Here is a 17,094-nt window from a genome sequence, read left to right on the forward strand (position 1 = left end):
AGCGACTACTGTAGCATGCAGAGTGACTACTGAAGCTACCAGAGCGACTACTGTAGCATGCAGAGTGACTACTGAAGCTACCAGAGCGGCTACTGAAGCATGCAGAGCAGCTACTGAAGCTACCAGAGCAACTAATGAATTTAGTCATTTTTACATAAACATTTTTTTTGAGATGTCATAGTTGTAAAAATATCAAGATAACATTTTAAAATGTTTTAAATGTCAACATTTCTAAGTACTAACCGTTTCAAACTGTTACCTGGCTGCGATAAGAGCACATTGCCACGTGCTGACATCTGGTGGTGCTTTCAGGAACCGCGCCCTGAAGTCAGTGTTTCTATGGCTACAAGTCTGGACAATTAACAACTGGGTTGGTAATCGTTTGGGCAGAGGATCCAAAGAACACTGTATTTGTTTTGTTTTTTTATAAATCATGCAGAATTTTGTGAATCACGACACGCAGTTAATAATTATTAAATACTAAAGCAACAGCATCAGCATATCAACTATCTATTCTTTCTTTAGTGACTGTATTTTTTTTAATTCATCAATAAATCAATTGCGTCCTTCTGTCTTTTGACACCACAATGATCAAATCTCATGCTTTCAGAGTACATGCACAGGATCTTCCTCACACACACAACGAACAGTTCTTTAACATGTGCCGTCATCAGGCCTCCTTGACGGTTGTCATGGAGATGTCATTGGCGAGGTGGACAAAACTGTTTTCCTTTCTGTGTGTAACTAAGAGAGAAAAAGAGAGAGAGAGACACAGATAGACACAAAGAGGGAGAGAGAAAGTGCTTCAAGGCTGGAGTCTCACCATAAAAGAGAGAAATCCTTTCAGTGAATCAGACGCTCTGCGGCGCCGGTTGCTGTAGTGCTTCACCTTCATTGCACACGTCTTCGTCATCCGTTACCTGCTCCGCCTCTCCGTCACTCCGCTGACGCTGATGTTATCGTGGTGCTGATGCTGCTGCTAATGGATTAACAGTTTCTCACTGGCGCCTGACGACGAGTTGGGACACTTTGTCTGAGGAGCAAACCTGAGAGAAACCTTCAGAGCTGCTGCAGCTCCTCTGACTTTCTGTCAGGGACACACACACACGCACACACACACACACACACGCACGCACACACGCACACGTCAACTCAGCGCCGGATGCTCTGCAACATACATGAGAGGACTCATCCGGACTGAAGGTTGTTGGTAAGTACAATGCGCACGCACACAATCCACCCACAAATCGACACACACACACACACACACACACACACACACACGCACATAATGCAAAACATTTATCCCATACTGAACTTCTCTTTTTGTCCCACTCCGGTTCCTCCTGTTGAACGTGAAGCTTTTATTGCAGCATTTTGAGAAATTTTTCTCCATTCGAGAGTGTGTTGCTCAGCTTGTAACAAATACTGACACACACACACACACACGCACACACACACACCTGTGATGTTAGAGGGCCCTCATGGAGGACGAGTGTTGAGCAAAGCTTGTCCGAGTGAAGTGGAGCCTTTCTATTCTTAATCTGCAGGCGAGGCGGAAACAACACGCAGTGCGATGTGAGTGACACAGTGTGTGTGTGTGTGCGTGTGTGTGCGTGCGTGTCAGAGTGTGTGCGTCAGTATTAACACACTGATTCGGGAGTAGAAGACGCAGATCTTTTTAGACATTTAGACGTTGGATTTTAGTTGTGACGTATTTAGCAGTAAACAATAGGTGGGAAACTTGTCCCTTCCTGCATCACCTGACGCACCTGCTGCTCCTCCGGGTGACGGAGCGCCCCCAGTGGCCACAGAAATAAATGCATAGAAAGAATCAAATAATCAAACTGGTCTGCAGGTTAAAACCTCACTGAAGTAAAAGTATTAAAGCTAAATGTACTTCACATGTTGCGTAATCTGGAAAGACTTTTTCCTTTTATCTATCGAATATCCATCATCCGCACTTAAAGGAACATCTCATCCATCAGTTAATCATGTGATGGTCCAACCGGAGAGACGGATCAAAGAGGAGCAGCATGAGACCAGCTCCATCTCATCTGTGCACCACGGGGCAGCAGGTGGTGTTCGGTCTTCGAGACACACGTGTGGCTGCCAGAAGAAGAAGGAGGAGCTTGGTTGTCGTTGTCGTCGTTGTTGTTCATGGTGTCACCGCTGACGAAGAGGAGGAAGAAGACAGAAGATGCTGAGAGTGGGAAGAGGATCTCAGATCTTAACTGCAAAGCCTTCTCCTCCCTCCAAAGATCTGGATCTGGGTCCGTCCTCGGTGGACTGCTGGAGGAGGTTCTGGCGAACCTGCGTGATGTCATCTGATTTTAGTTCTTCTTCATCTACTAATGATGGGATATGTGACATGACCTCCATCCTTATTATATTATTAGCCCTGATCCTTTTGACTCCTCCCATAACGTTTGGTGTCATCTTGTAGTTCCGGTGACGTTGGCATTCTTTATCGGAGATTTGCTTAAAAACGTCTCTGCATAATTCTCTAATAATCTTTTGATATTTTCCACAGAAACCTGCTATCTGACGGAGAGGAGAGGCATGGAGGCGGAGGGCAGCGCTCCCCGGGCGGCGATGGAGTCAGGCAACCCGTTGCTGAAGGCGGTGTTCCTCCGTCGCCTGCGCCTGACGCGGCTGCTCCTGGAGGGAGGGGCCTACGTCAACGAGAGCGACGGCCAGGGCCGCACCCCCCTGATGGTGGCCTGCACCACCCGGCACGCCGACGCCCAGAGCGCCGGCCGGGACAAGCTGGTCCAGTTCCTCCTGGAGAAAGGGGCGGACCCCGACATCCAGGACAAGGAGGGCCGCTCGGCGCTAATGCACGCCTGCCGGGAGCAGGCCGGCCCCGAGGTGGCGGCTCTGCTCCTGGCCAGCGGGGCGGACATCGGCCTGGAGGACCGGTCCGGGACGTCGGCGCTGGTCTACGCGGTCATGGCCGGAGACTGGAAGGTCCTGAAGCTGTTGCTCGACACATGCAAGGCCAAAGGGAAGGAGGTGATCATCATTGCCACCGACAGGTTCCCGTGCGGGAAACTGCAGGCCGAGCGGTACCTCGGCCTGCCCCCACTCGGCCCCCTGGACGGGCCCGACGGGACGGCGTCGGCAGCTCCGGCGTCCCCCTCTGAGATCCAGCTCATCACCTCCCCCAGGTGCGCCCCCTCTTCCTTACGCCCCCCGAAGACAGTCTTCTCCTTTAAAGATGACCAGTCCGGGAGCGTGAGCTCCCACCCGTGTTCCCCGTCCCGGTTCCAGCGGTTCGGCCAGGCGGCGCCCAACGGCCTGCAGCAGTCCCTCCTGAGGCTGAACTCCGAGCCCTGGCTGAAGGTCCCGGCGTCTCTGCTCCGCCAGCAGCCTCACGCCAGAGACCGAGCCGAGGACCCCTCCCTCCGGACCCCCGAACCGGACCGCGGGGATTCAAAGAGTGACGGCTTCAAGTGGTACGAAGGCAGAGCCGCGACGGACAACGGAGCGGAGGCGAAGAACGGATGCGGCAAAGACGTGGGGCCGAAGATCTCCTTCCCGGGTCTCCTCTCGTCCCACTCCGCCTCTCACCCGAACCTCCACTCTGCAAACCTCGGCGCAGATTCGCTCCCCTCCTCCTCCTCCTCCTCCTCCTCCGGCGGCGGCAAACACGCCGGCACTGCGCTGCACGCCGCGGCCTCGTCCAGCCTCCGCAGCATAATCCAGCGGCGGAAGCTGGGGGACATCTACAGCTCCGACCCGCAGCTCGCCAGAGACGTCCACGGTCTGCGCGAGGAGTCCCAGCAGGGAGCCCGCGGAGACCTGGCGGAGGGCAAGAGGCTGGCCCCCCTGCGCTGCTCCAGCACGCTGGGCTCCCGGGAGGCGCCGGCGCCGGCGGGTCCGAGCCGGCGGGTGCTGTCCGGGTACGAGCGCAGGGGATCCGGGGCCTTCCTGTTGGACCACAGCTGCCAGGCCAAGCCCAGGTCTCTGCCGCCTCTGGCCCTCAACCACGGCAACAACCCCGCCCTCAATGCGTGCGGCGGCTCCGGCGAGAAGGAGCACGTGGCGAGGAGCCTCCTCCCCTCCGCTCCTCCTGGCCACCCCACAGAGATGACCAGGAGGATGCTGCTGAGGAGACACTCGATGCAGACGGAACAGTTCAAAACCACAGCCTGAAGTCCGGTCCAGCCGACCCTGAAAAGAGGGAGACCAAAGAGGACGGATGAAGAAAAGCATCCCGCTCGACGTCGGGACATTCCTCCGCTTCATCGCCCGTCGTCGTCGCCGCCGCGTGGCATCAGTGTGCAGCTTTGTAACACAAAATACACTCGACATGTAACCTTCTACCTTTGGTCAGAGTATCGTTCCAGAGGACAGTTTAGACATCAGTCCTCCCCCGTTTGCAGCCACTTTAAATCCAACAATCACCCCGTAAAAGCCACCGTGGACCACGGCAACCATCACAAATCCACTCCAATCATACGAAAAAATCCTCGTTTTCACGTTAAAAGTTGCGTTCTGTGTCGTGACCAGCAGGGGGCGACTCCTCTGCTCCCATAGACGTCTATGCGGAAATGACTCTACTTCTCTGTAGTGACCAGCAGGGGGCGACTCCTCTGCTCCCATAGACGTCTATGAGGAAATGACTCTACTTCTCTGTAGTGACCAGCAGGGGGCGACTCCTCTGCTCCCATAGACGTCTATGAGGAAACGACTACTCTTGATTTATTACCTCAGTAAACATGAGTTTAATCTCCAGTCTTCAACACAGCATGATGTTCATTTAGTAAATGATGGTCCAGTTCAACCACAACCTCCCGTATGACAGCAGGAAGCCGGTGGTAAAGTAGTAAAGCCCGCCTCTCGCTTAATTTGATTGGCTTGCTCGGTGAAGGGTGACATTGACGAGCAGATTCATGATGTTTAAGAACAGCAAGAAAAATGTTCAATAAAAGAATTTATTTCAATAAAAAGTAAGTCACAGGTCACATTAAACAAGTCCTCCCATCCATGAGGAGACGCATTAAAAACCTCCTCTTTCTAGTTAAAACTGCTTCCCGCATATTTACAAGTTTATATGGATTAAAAATGAGCATTAAAGAAAAAGAGCACGTCACGCCGTCATTGTAACAAAGCAATTAAAAACCGTGGATTACGTCTTCATTTGTGTTCACTCATCTAAGACTATTTCATAAGAAATAAATACATATCAACGGTGTGTATTCATAATACAAACAGGAGAACACGTGAGCGGAGACAAGGTGTCCCCGGGGACCAGCTGGGACAGATGCGTCTCCGTTGATCAGCGTAGCTCCGCCCCTCCGTCTCAAAGAGGCCCTTTCCAAACGTCCTCGCCGCGCTTCAGGCCTTGCGGTCGTAGTCGCTCACCATCTTCTTGATGTGGTTCAGTTTGGACTTGAGATATTTACACCGACGCCTCTTCACCCGATAGTCTGCAGACTGCGTCGTCCGCGAAGGGAGCAAAGAGGAAGAGGAGTCATGAGGGACACCCACAAGCTGTCGGCAGTCATGGATCTGGACTCTTTGGCCCCACATACCTTCTTAACGGCCTTTATCCTGTCGTACTCGTCCAAAGCGTCCTGTCGAAAGAGCGCGTCAACCGTTTAACACGTGAAAAGAGGAAACGGTATCGTTCAAATCTCACATTCAGCAATATTCTCACTGAAACAAATGCTTTGTTTTGTGCGTGTCTGAAGAACTCTACGATGTGAGATATTCCCACGTGAATGCGCTATGCTTTTATTGTGAAAGGTTAGAAAGGAAAGATCTGGTCTGTGTTGCTTTTGTCGAGTTTTTTTTGTTATTGGTCCACAAAGAATGAAGTGTTTTAACTGCATGTGATCAAGAAAAGAAAAGAACAAACACGTAAGCTGCATATGATTTTGAAAAAGTCACATTGGAACCAAATATTTTGCAGCCTGAAGTAATAAAGCCCGTGAAGCCTCAGTGTTGTTTTCATCAATTAAAGACTAAATTGGTGAGAAATATTCGCCCCTGACGACGGGTTCTAAAGACGCTCAAACTGCAGCGTTGAGGCTCTTTACCATCGTCGGGACTCACCAGGTACTGGGGGCTCCCCTCCGGCAGCTCGTCCAGGGCCCGGTCCGCCTCCGACAGACCCTTGTTGAGGGCGTCCAGCTCCCCCTGCAGCTCCTTGTACTCCAGGTGCTCGCGGTCGAACTGACGCTTGTACTCGATGCGCCGCGACTCGTCGGTTATCGGAGGAAACTCGCTGGAAGCAGACGAAGTATCTGAGATATGCTACTCCCCCGACAGCAGGTATGAGAGTACTTCTACTCCCCCGACAGCAGGTACGAGAGTACTTCCACTCCCCTAACAGCAGGTATGAGAGTACTTCTACTCCCCTAACAGCAGGTATGAGAGTACTTCTACTCCCCTGACAGCAGGTATGAGAGTACTTCTACTCCCCTGACAGCAGGTATGAGAGTACTTCTACTCCCCTAACAGCAGGTATGAGAGTACTTCTACTCCCCTAACAGCAGGTATGAGAGTACTTCTACTCCCCCGACAGCAGGTATGAGAGTACTTCTACTCCCCTAACAGCAGGTATGAGAGTACTTCTACTCCCCTGACAGCAGGTATGAGAGTACTTCTACTCCCCTGACAGCAGGTATGAGAGTACTTCTACTCCCCTAACAGCAGGTATGAGAGTACTTCTACCTGTCGAAGTCGTCGTCGTCCAGCTCGTCTCCTGACGAGTTGTAGTCGGTTTCGTAGTCGGCGCCGTCGGCGCGGCGCGGCCGGCCGGCTCGCTTCTTCTTGGGCTTCCCGGACGTGTCGGAGGCGGCCGCGTAGGGGGCGCCGTTCTGCAGCGGCAGGTGCTCCTCGCTGGGCCTGCGGGGGAGCGAGGAGCAGGCGGTGACGCGGTGGAACGGGGGAGGAGGTGAAACACTTTAAGACGGTTTGGCATTCTTTAAAAAAAAAAGGCCTTTGGACGGGAATAAAGCGATGACATCACGCTGAGACCATCGACTGACGTCTGCCGAGCGGAGACCAGGCGTTTGTCGGGTCAGTAAACGCTGCGCGGCGGCGTACTCACTGCGGCGTGTAGCTGTACGCAGGCTTGTCGTAGTTGGTGCTCTCGTCGTCCAGGTGGCTCCTGGAGCTCCTCATCTTCTCGGGGAAGTCGGACATGGGGAGAACCTCGGGGCCGGTGGACACGTTGTTCACCTGCAGGAGGAAACCGTTAAAATAAAATGTAGGCATCAGGGAACATGTTTTAATTTAAATATTAATGTTAACTTTCATCAATTCTGTTTCCTTAAAAAGTCTTACTCTATATTATATAATATTTATGGTTTTTCTTTAAAAATTGTTTGACTACTTTGAACGCATTGCAAATTGTTTTTGTAAAGCACTTTGATCTGCATGAAAAACACTGCAAATAAAATCTATATACTCTCAAATACATGCTTATTATTATTAATAATAATAATAATAATAATAATAATAATAATAATAATAGTTAGTACATCGGTCCAGTAAGAATTTAAACTCCAAAACTCCATTATTTCTCTTTTTCTGCATATGAATCTGACACACTAATATAAACAAAAACAACCTGCAGCACAAACTTTGTATCTGAAGACACACACAGACACACACACACACACACACACACACACACAGGAATGACACAACCTGCAGAGACTTGCTCCGCTTCACCTCCTAACAACATGCCACTCAGCACTTCAACGGCTTTGAGCTGCAGCAAAACGAACGACCTCTGCTTCCCAGTGGCCCGTTACAGGTGTGCGCGCGTGTTTGTGTGCGTTTGTGTGTTCGTGCACCTTTAAGCCGGCGAGTCGTTTGATCAAAAACCTGCGCTGTGATTCACGCTGGATCGGAGACGTCGGGGTTTTATTATCGTTGAGAGAAACTGTCACTGTGAGCGACACACCTTGAAACCCTCGCCGGAGCCCCTCCCCCTCCTCCCCCCCCCCTCCTCCCCCGCTCACACAGGTGAGTGTCACCCAACAGGTCGGACCGCTTCAGCTGATACGAAAACACCCAAACTGCTGCGGTTGCTTCTTCGACGCGACGGCTTCGTTTCACTCAGAATCAAGTCGACTGATGTGGAAGTTTCTCTTCAGCGAGGAGACACATCTGTTTAGCACAGATGAGGAGACACATCTGTTTAGCACAGATGTGTCTCCGATGATCTGATCAAAACCATCGATCACTCGACAGAAATGTCAAAATCATCTCATTTCAGAGGCGAATAGAAACATGAGTTTCAGAGGATCAATTCTGCAAACAAAGAGCGATTGTGTTTCCGTAGCCAGGAAGCAGCTGGCGTTCGGGGGCGGAGCCCGCCGTGAACTCACCCAGGCCTCCACGTCTCCGGCCGGCTCCATTTCGCCGACGACCTTCACCTTCTTCCACAGGATGTTGCTCTTTCCGTAGCCTCGGATTTTCTGGCGAGTCTTCAGCGCGAAGACGAGCATGACGATCAGAGCGACGGCCACCAGGAAGCCGAGCACCACGGCGATGGCCTGCGAGGAGACGGCGCGTTACGGGACGCATCGCACACGGGACAACAAGAAGAGGGAGGAGGAGGAGGCGGCGGGGAAGGTCACCTCCTGCGGCTCCACCACGCAGTAGTGGTACAGGTACTGGTTGACGAAGACCCCCGAGACCTGCGGCTGCTGGTACTGGGCGCACAGGCCGGCGATCGGGTTGCCGTAGCCCGACCCGGAGGACTGCGCCGAGGGGTTCACCGCCACCAGGTAGACGATGGCGGCGATCAGCATCAGCAGCGCCAGGATGGCGCAGATGATCACCACGGCGAGGTAGAACCTGCGGCTCTCCGTCAGGTTCTGGTGGGACACCACGACGATGAAGACGACCAGGCAGGCGATGAAGGTGATGGCCGCCATGGCGATGATGAAGCCTTTGCTCGTCCGGGGGTCAGTGTTGTACCCCCCGTAGCCGTAGGCGCCTCCCGCGCCGTAGCTGCCGCCGCCGCCGAAGCCGGTGTAGCCGCCGCCGCCGAAGCCTCCGCCGTAGCTGCCGCCGTAGTTCCCGCCGCCAAAGCCGCCCAGCGCCCCCTGGGAGTCCCACGCCAGCGTGGACGCCACGCAGGCGAAGATGGCCACGCACATCACGATGGAGATGATGGACATGATCTTGAGGACGCCCGGCGGGGACGTCCAGCGGTAGAAGTGCTGGAACTCGTCGTCGGGGTAGTAGGAGTAGGCCGGCTGGGGCGCCACGTTACTGCGGGGGGGAATACTGAGCGTTAACCGGTCGCCACAAATACTACGATTAAAAATAAACACAACCTTCGATTTAGTGAACTTCTAACAAACGATACAGCGACGGCTGATTGTTATTCGTATTTGACATTAACAATAAGACGCCCAAATAAACGTTGATTGTGAGAAATATTAATATAATATATAATATATTTATATTAATATTAAGGAGCGTCTCCTGTCATTCCAAACGCTCCCATTTAAGGGGCACAGGTGCAGCTTTAAACGCTGAGGGATTTTATTTTGAAGAAACGAAGAAACTCTTCAGACTAAAACTCGTAAATTCTCTCAAAAACAAAAAGGAAATGTGAGAGTTGTGGGTTTTTAATTGAGCGTGAATGTCGCGTTGCTCGGCAGACTCACTATCCGGTGTCGGACTCGTAGGGAGGAGGACTCCCGTTGGGCCGCGACGACATGGCTGCTGGTCCTCTGGGTGCTGATCCGGCAAACAATCTGCGTTTAATAAAAACAAGTTACACACCGAGCAGCAATTCGTGTCTTGATTATGCTGCGGATTCTTTAATAAATAATGGTTTGTCCAATCAACAGTTATTAAGTTAAAGTTCAGCACAAATCATTGCAGCGCTTCCACATATTGAAGAGCTACTTTCTGATTGAACAAAAATGACTGAGAATGATTTGATACAAATTAAGGCCGATTGTTGTTCCGTTAACAAACAAATCGATTGATCGATTCAGCTTTTAATAAAATAGAAACAGAACCACCATTAAAGTCTGTGTGTCTTTAAGCGGACATGTTCCGGATCGGGGTTCGGCGGCGGCTCTGAAATCCGCTCAAACTGAGAGGGTTTATTCGGTTCTTTAACGGGTCCCGTTTAACCCCCATGACGTTGGGTTCGGTTCTGCGGGTTTATCGGTAGCAGCTCCGGCTTTAATCACAAGGCAACAACATTAGTACGACGCCACAGCAGAGATGACTGACCTGAAGTCGGTTACTCACCTGTTTGTGCACGAGGCAGGTAACAAGTTGTGGAAGATGTTGATCAACCTCGTCCCGTGACGACTCACCTGTCTCCGCTTCTGGGCTCCAGCTCAAATGTTTCAACTGAAACTGAAGCTGCAGATAACAAAACAATAAAAGCCACACCCAGGTGAGCGCCGCTCTCGGCCCAGTCTGGCCCCGCCCCCTGGAGCAGGTGTCGCGTTACCTCTTGGCAAAACCGGAAGTCCCGATTTCACCTTCATGGAAATGTCCCATTGCTTCAGGGAAAGTGGACCAGCAGAGCCCGGTCCTTTTATTTTGGTAAAAACAAACTTTATTAACTCCCAGAGCAGACAAATTAAGAAAGTAAAGCATTGTACATACATATAAATATATATCAAAATATTTAATTAAATTATTTATATGATGTATTTTAATTCATATATATAATATTTTAATTTATATATATTTTTTTTTTGGTAAATTATAAGACTTTATGCATCTGTTGATGCTAATTATAAAATGAACTCATAAATTCGTCTTTAAAATCTTTTACTCTATTTGCATGTCTGCGTGGCTCCAAACATTTAGAAACAGTCTTTATATAAAAAATACTTAATTCACCACTGAGTTGAGAGCTGCGACTAATAAAAGCTGTGATCGTATTCTTGATTGAAAAAATATTAATTTAAAACTTGCTTTTGCCTTAAACACTTTAAACATCATTAAAGAGAAAGAAACATTTCACTAATGAATTTGTGAAGTTTTGGGTGTTTTCTTTATTCTGGAGTGTTTTACACAGAAACTGTTTTTTTCCTCTTTCCAATAAAACAAAACTTTGTCTGCTGATCATAAAAAAAGAAGTCAAAACCACAAGTGCAGAAGCAAATCTGTATTCTGGACACATAAAGCACCGATTAATCACTTTTAAATAATATGGACATTTACAGCAACATCAGCACTTGATAACAAGAGGAAAGGAGACTTTGTGATGTCACTTCCTGTCTATCATGAGGTCCAGCGTTTTAAGTGGTATAAAGGAGATTTTTAGGCACATAAGTGACTATAAAAGGTACAAAAGTGTTTGTGAAACGGAAGAGCAAAGTGTCACAACATGTAAAATTACACAATAAGATGCATGAAAACAGACAAGTGTGCAATTCGAGGGGATTCGTCGTGACAAACAGTTTTTCATTCATGAAATTTACGTCGCAGCGAAAGTAAACAGCGAGAAATCCTGCAGCGTCTAATATTCCACTTTCACGATTACAGTTATTAACGAGTAAAGAGCGGAGCCTCGGCTACGTCAGTCACAGTATCACACGTACGTACACACGGTGCATCCACACGTACAGTTCTTTGCATATTCAGACCATTTAAACAATGAATAGTGTTACAGTTGAAAGAGTTCTTTGGATTCCGGTGGAGCGTTACAGGAGAATAGAAGCTCTTGTATCATTTAAACAGCCAGGTGACAGTTAGCTTAGCATAAAGGCTGGAAACGGCTCGCCATAAACACGCAAAGAGCTCGTTAATCAACTCCTTGGACGTTTCCGTTGAAGCTCTTTGCATTCGCTTCCAGTCTTTGTGTGAAGATAACTGGCCCCGGGATGAATCCCCATGTCCCCTAGTCCTCTAGTCCCCTAGTCCCGTAGCCCCCTAGTCCCCTAGTCCCCTAGTCCCGTGGTCCCCTAGTCCTCTAGTTCTCTAGTCCCCTAGTTCTCTAGTCCCCTAGTTCTCTAGTCCCCTAGTCCCGTAGTCCCCTAGTCCTCGTTCTCTAGTCCCGTAGTCCCCTGGTCCTCGTTCTCTAGTCCAGGTTTCAGCCGAAGCCGTCGTTCCACTCCATCACTTTGTCGTACTCTTGGATCTTGTGTTTGATGTGCGACAGTTTGCTCTTCAGGTACTCGCAGCGCTCCCTCTTCTCCAGGAAAGTCGGGTCCTGGTTCAAAGAGGCAGAATCACACGAGGGTTTTATTTCACTGTTAATCTCTGGAATATAAAAGACCTGCAGCCACAGGGTGAACAAAACAAACGGCTCACGTTCTTCTTCCTCTGGTACTCCTGAAGGATCCTGTTGATGCGATCAACCTCCTGCAGGAAGAGACACACAAAGAGGGCGACAAGATGAAGGGGAGTCCGTGTTAAGATGATGGAGAGGAGATGGATGGTGAGCGGAGAAGGAATGTGAGGGTGGAGGGGAAGTCCAGCAGGAACAGGAAGTGCACTCAGAGGAAGTAACGGAGACCGAGCGCAGTAATCCAGACACGCGCTCACGAACACAACTGAAGGGGAACGAGTGACCTTTGTCATCTGAAATGCAAAGTTCAGCCCGACAGCTGAGACGGAAAATACACACACACACACACACACACACACACACACACACACACACACACACACACACACACGCACACACACACACACACACACACACACACACACACACAGCCTACTTTGAAGAGAATATATTTCCCTAGCGTGGGTCAAGCCACAAAAATGCTTGGTCCTACATTTCCCATGATGCAACGCAGCATTGATCAAACACGATCAATGAACAAACAAAAAGAGCTCAGAAACCGACTACAGAACCAAGAGAAGAAGTGTGCGCGTCACCGTCTGGCTGCCCGGGCGCTGCGGCAGGCCGCGCATCATGGCGTCCATCTCGTCGAACCTCTTCAGGGTGGCCTGCACCTCCGAGTGGAGCTCCTTGTACTCGGCGTACTGGTCGTTGAACACGGCGCGGTACTGGTCCCGCTCCTCGTCCGACCGGACCGTCCGGTACTTCCTGGGGAGAGAGAGAGGGGGGGGGGGGGGACGCCTTCGGTCACGCCGCCTCTTCACTCATTTCAAACGGGATGTTTCTGGTAGTATTTCATTGTTGCTCACAAAAGACATGCGGATTCTTTGCTTAATTCGTTGAGAGAAGCCACGCCCTCTTACCCGATGTAGTCGGGCACGATGACCGGTCGGGGAATGTGTCCCGACGGAATCGCTCCCTGGAGCACGTGGGCGGGAGCGGCCTTCGCAGCGGCTTCGATGGGAACCACCGAGGAGCCTTCCACCTGCACCGGAGCCCTGTGGGGCGGGGCCACCTGCAGAAAGACACAACGCCGTGATCCAGACGCGCCGCCGTGATCCAAAAACAAACGCCGTGATCCAAACGCGCCCGTGGGGGCTACGAACGCGTGACGACAGCAGGCGGCTCACCAGGGTCCGTGCAGCGTGCGGCTCGGTGGGAAGCATCTGAGGAACACAAGCGGTAGGACTCATCAACACGGCGCTCACATGGCGAGAAAAGGGACAGTCTGGACAGTGCGTCACCTCGTGGCCGCGCCTCTCCCGGTAGCGGCGGGCGGCCTCGTGCCTCCACAGCTTGAGGCACACGGCGGCTCCGATCAGGTACACCACCAGGGTGACGAACAGGAAGATGATGGCGGCGGTCTGGCCCGCCTCCGTCCGGCAGAAGGCCCCGTTGATGCCGTTGTTGAAGACCGGGTAGGAGCACAGGCCTCCGCGGGTGGTGTCCCGGACGTAGACGATGCCTAAAAACAATCAGCGTTTAGTGCTAATATTATACCAACGTGACCCTTTGATGCAAAACATCAAATGTCAACAGCTTGAGTTCAACGTTCAAACAAAAAGGAAAAACCCACCGGCCGCCATGAAGAGCACCGCCAGCGCCAGGTTGATGGTGAACTCCGTCAGAGGCCACCAGGACGAGTCCAGCAGGATGGTGCGGTAGTACATGGTCATCCCCAGCACCAGCACCATCACCGTCACCAACCACGCCAGCGCCGCCACCACCAACACGAACGGCGTCATGGGGCCCGAGTAGTAGGACCCGCCCGTGACGCCGCCGTACGCGCCCCCGCCGTACGCGCCCCCGCCGTACGCGCCCCCGGGCGAGGAGTACCCGAACATGTTGAACCACTCGTTGTCCTTGTGCACGTAGGCGCAGACGCAGGCGAACACGGCGGCCCCCAGCAGCAGCTCCACGCAGCCCAGAATCCTCAGCAGGCCGGCCCAGGACTTCATGAAGGCGTAGCGCAGGTGGTACTCCTCCACCCGCTCGCTGTAGGTCAGAGCCGTGTGGTGCGTGCGCCCCGACAGCGACTCCTGCTGCTCCAGCAGCTCCTTGCGCGAGTTGTAGCTGCCGCCCGAGCCGCCATACGGATCCCGGTAAGACCCGGGCGCGGAGGGGGAGCGCGGGGGGGAGCAGCGCACCCCGTCACTGGTGCTGTTGTTGTTGTTGTTGCACGAAGAGGCGGGGGCGGAGCCGGGCAGGTCACCGCCGCCGCCGCCGCCCCCCTTGAAGAAGTCCTTCCAGGAGTCCGGGATGAAGCGGTGCACCGGTTTGATGTCGAGGGCCGGGTCGTCCTGCCGGTTCTCCTCGTCCTCCGACTCGAGGCCCACGGGGGGCTGGTCCGGCAGCGGCGGCGGAGGGAGGGGGTCGGCGCTCCGGGCGAGGGGCGACGCTCCGCGCTCCCTCAGCAGGTCGTAGGAGTCCGCTCGGGGCAGCGAGCCCAGCGGCACCGGGTCGTAGTACGGCGACTGGCGGGCGCGCTCAGTGCGTCCGTAAAAGTCTCCTCCATTGGACATGAGGATGCCGATGGTCCCTGAGGGGCCGACACACACAATCACTGGGGGGCCTTTGGACCTTTCTCACCTACTGGAATATGAGGATTTGTTGCTTTAAGACCAGACCAAACAAACAATAGCGTCCCTTGATTTACGGTCTACTAGAGACCTGTCAATCAGTGTGTAGTCCCGCCCTAAAGCATTCTCCACTGTATGGTCTACTAGAGACCTGTCAATCAGTGTGTAGTCCCGCCCTAAAGCATTCTCCACTGTATGGTCTATTAGAGACCTGTCAATCAGTGTGTAGTCCCGCTCTAAAGAATCTCCTGCTTTATGGTCTATTGGACAAAATGGACCATAACGGGCAGAACCAACCAAACAGTCCAAACCCAAAGCTACTCAATTCACCATCAGACAGTAAAAGCAGCAAATCCTCAAATCCTCAACAACGTGAATCAGATAAGAAAATTGATCAACAATTGTTTGAGCTCATTAATTCAGATCATAAACAGTAAGCAAAGAAAGGGGAAACTTAAGAAACCCAAGTCCCTCCATGCATCGTTGGTTTACTCCACCTACGGAGACAGAGAGAGAAAACCCAAAAGCACCGAGGTCACCCGTCTCCCGCCGCGTCCCCCACCGCGTCCCCCACCGTCCTCCATGCAACAGTCAAGAATGCATTTTTGTGCTGCAACCGAATACAAAGCGCTGTTGTTGTTGTTGTTGTTGTTGCAATAAAGCATGTGTAGCAAACTTACCGGTAGCACAGAAATACATTCTTGACGAACCAATCAGCCCCACAAAAGTGTCTTTAACGATTCAGAGAATGAATAAAAAAGTGATGAATACCTCGTTCACACGCAGTCACTCAGCACGACTTACATTGGCCTGCAGGTCAGAGTGCAAACCTGAGAGACGTCCAGCTGGAGACAACGGAGACACCTGGAAACACACACAGACACCTGGAGACGTGGGAGGTCCACTTTAAAACACACACTATCAGAATGTTGTATTAGTACCTTTTACTTCAGTAAATGATATGAAAACTTCCTCTGATGAGGACTGTGTACTAATACATCATCAGGTTCAGTCTTTTAATGAGAAAGTTGTGTTTCAATGTTGTACACACGTCAGCTGTAATATAACAGAGATTTAATATAAAAAAGGTACACCGTGTGTGTACTTTTACATCATCAGGTTCAGTCCTGTGACGAGGAAGCGCTATTGAACTGTCGTTAGGTTCGCTTGTTTCGCTCACCGAGCCCTCTGGCACGGAGCCAACGTCTGTTGTCACGTCTTTAGGCCTCACGCAGTCACTTGACTCGGTGTAAAATCATTATTTTGTATTTAAGGACGGAAATAAACTAAACACAGGCTGCAACTTCGTGTTTTTAAATGTCTGTTTGTCAAAGTTTAGGTTACGACAAACGGCGGTAAACTTCGCCCCTTACGCTGACGTCACTCGCGTTATACTGACTTCACGACTGCAAAAAGTTCACATTTCACACAATAAACGACTCTCAATCGATACCTGAGGACACGCGTGATCAACAGATGCGATTGCGGGATGCAGATGCAGTCCGTTAGTCTTCCTCGCCTACCTTGCTCGACTCCTTTCCTCGCTTCTCCTCCTCTTTTCTTCTTCTCTTCTTTCAGTAACATTAAACCAACAGGTTTCCCTGTGACGCGACCACGTGACCGGCCCATCCCCGTGACGTCACTCAGACAACACGGTGGGGGGGGGGGTCACCTGTTCGAAAACGGCACCCGAAGAAGCCGTTGGCTGATATACTTTCTCTAATAGGCAGATTACCTTCACTCAAGTACTGTTTAGTGGTACTTGTACTTCATGTACTTTTGTTCCACTACTCCTCAGAGGCGAATACTTTACTTTTTAATCCTCAACATTTGTTAAACAGCTCGACTTCCTGTCCAGTGAAACCAGCGTCTCACATGTGATATTTAGATGACTTCAAGTTAAATGCAGTTTGTTTGTCCTAAACAAACAACTATTGTTTTAATAGTATTTATTTATATGATTCTGTAGTATTAGTGGAGTACAAACTCAATTGGGGTACAAAAGAAGTTATTTTAGCATTTTCATTCACGATTAGAGATTGTGAATAATGAGACACAAAACAGTATTAAGTACACATTTATATAGCGGGCTGGATTGTGTACTCCTATTTGAAGTACACAGAGTAAATTTTACTGATAGTAAGAATACTACTTCCACCACTAGATGTCTAGACAGTTTAACAGTGGCTGAGCTGTGTTAAATACACCTTTCTG

The 17,094-nt window shown here is 50.9% G+C and overlaps 2 protein-coding genes across 2 annotated transcripts; one reads left to right on the forward strand and one right to left on the reverse strand.

The window, feature by feature from the left end:
- The first annotated feature begins 703 nt into the window (after nt 1–703).
- On the forward strand, nt 704–4,326 carry ankrd34ba (ankyrin repeat domain 34Ba). The gene is made up of 2 exons (XM_040197419.2): nt 704–1,210; nt 2,534–4,326. Exon 2 carries the CDS (start codon nt 2,563–2,565, stop codon nt 4,156–4,158), a length of 1,596 nt encoding a protein of 531 aa, XP_040053353.2. The 5' UTR covers nt 704–1,210; nt 2,534–2,562; the 3' UTR covers nt 4,159–4,326.
- Nucleotides 4,327–4,928: 602 nt separating this feature from the next.
- On the reverse strand, nt 4,929–15,764 carry marveld2a (MARVEL domain containing 2a). Its single transcript, XM_078088493.1, has 17 exons — nt 15,092–15,764; nt 13,878–15,031; nt 13,546–13,766; nt 13,432–13,467; nt 13,165–13,316; nt 12,838–13,009; nt 12,265–12,315; nt 12,049–12,163; nt 10,243–10,333; nt 9,645–9,734; nt 8,604–9,243; nt 8,352–8,519; nt 7,064–7,194; nt 6,685–6,858; nt 6,064–6,235; nt 5,541–5,582; nt 4,929–5,442 (listed from the first exon to the last, which is right to left on the reverse strand). Exons 2-17 carry the CDS (start codon nt 14,821–14,823, stop codon nt 5,344–5,346), a joined length of 3,300 nt encoding a protein of 1,099 aa, XP_077944619.1. The 5' UTR covers nt 14,824–15,031; nt 15,092–15,764; the 3' UTR covers nt 4,929–5,343.
- Nucleotides 15,765–17,094: the final 1,330 nt, after the last annotated feature.

The sequence above is a fragment of the Gasterosteus aculeatus genome, chromosome 14, assembly GCF_964276395.1.
Source record: "Gasterosteus aculeatus chromosome 14, fGasAcu3.hap1.1, whole genome shotgun sequence".
NCBI classification, from domain to species: domain Eukaryota; kingdom Metazoa; phylum Chordata; class Actinopteri; order Perciformes; family Gasterosteidae; genus Gasterosteus; species Gasterosteus aculeatus.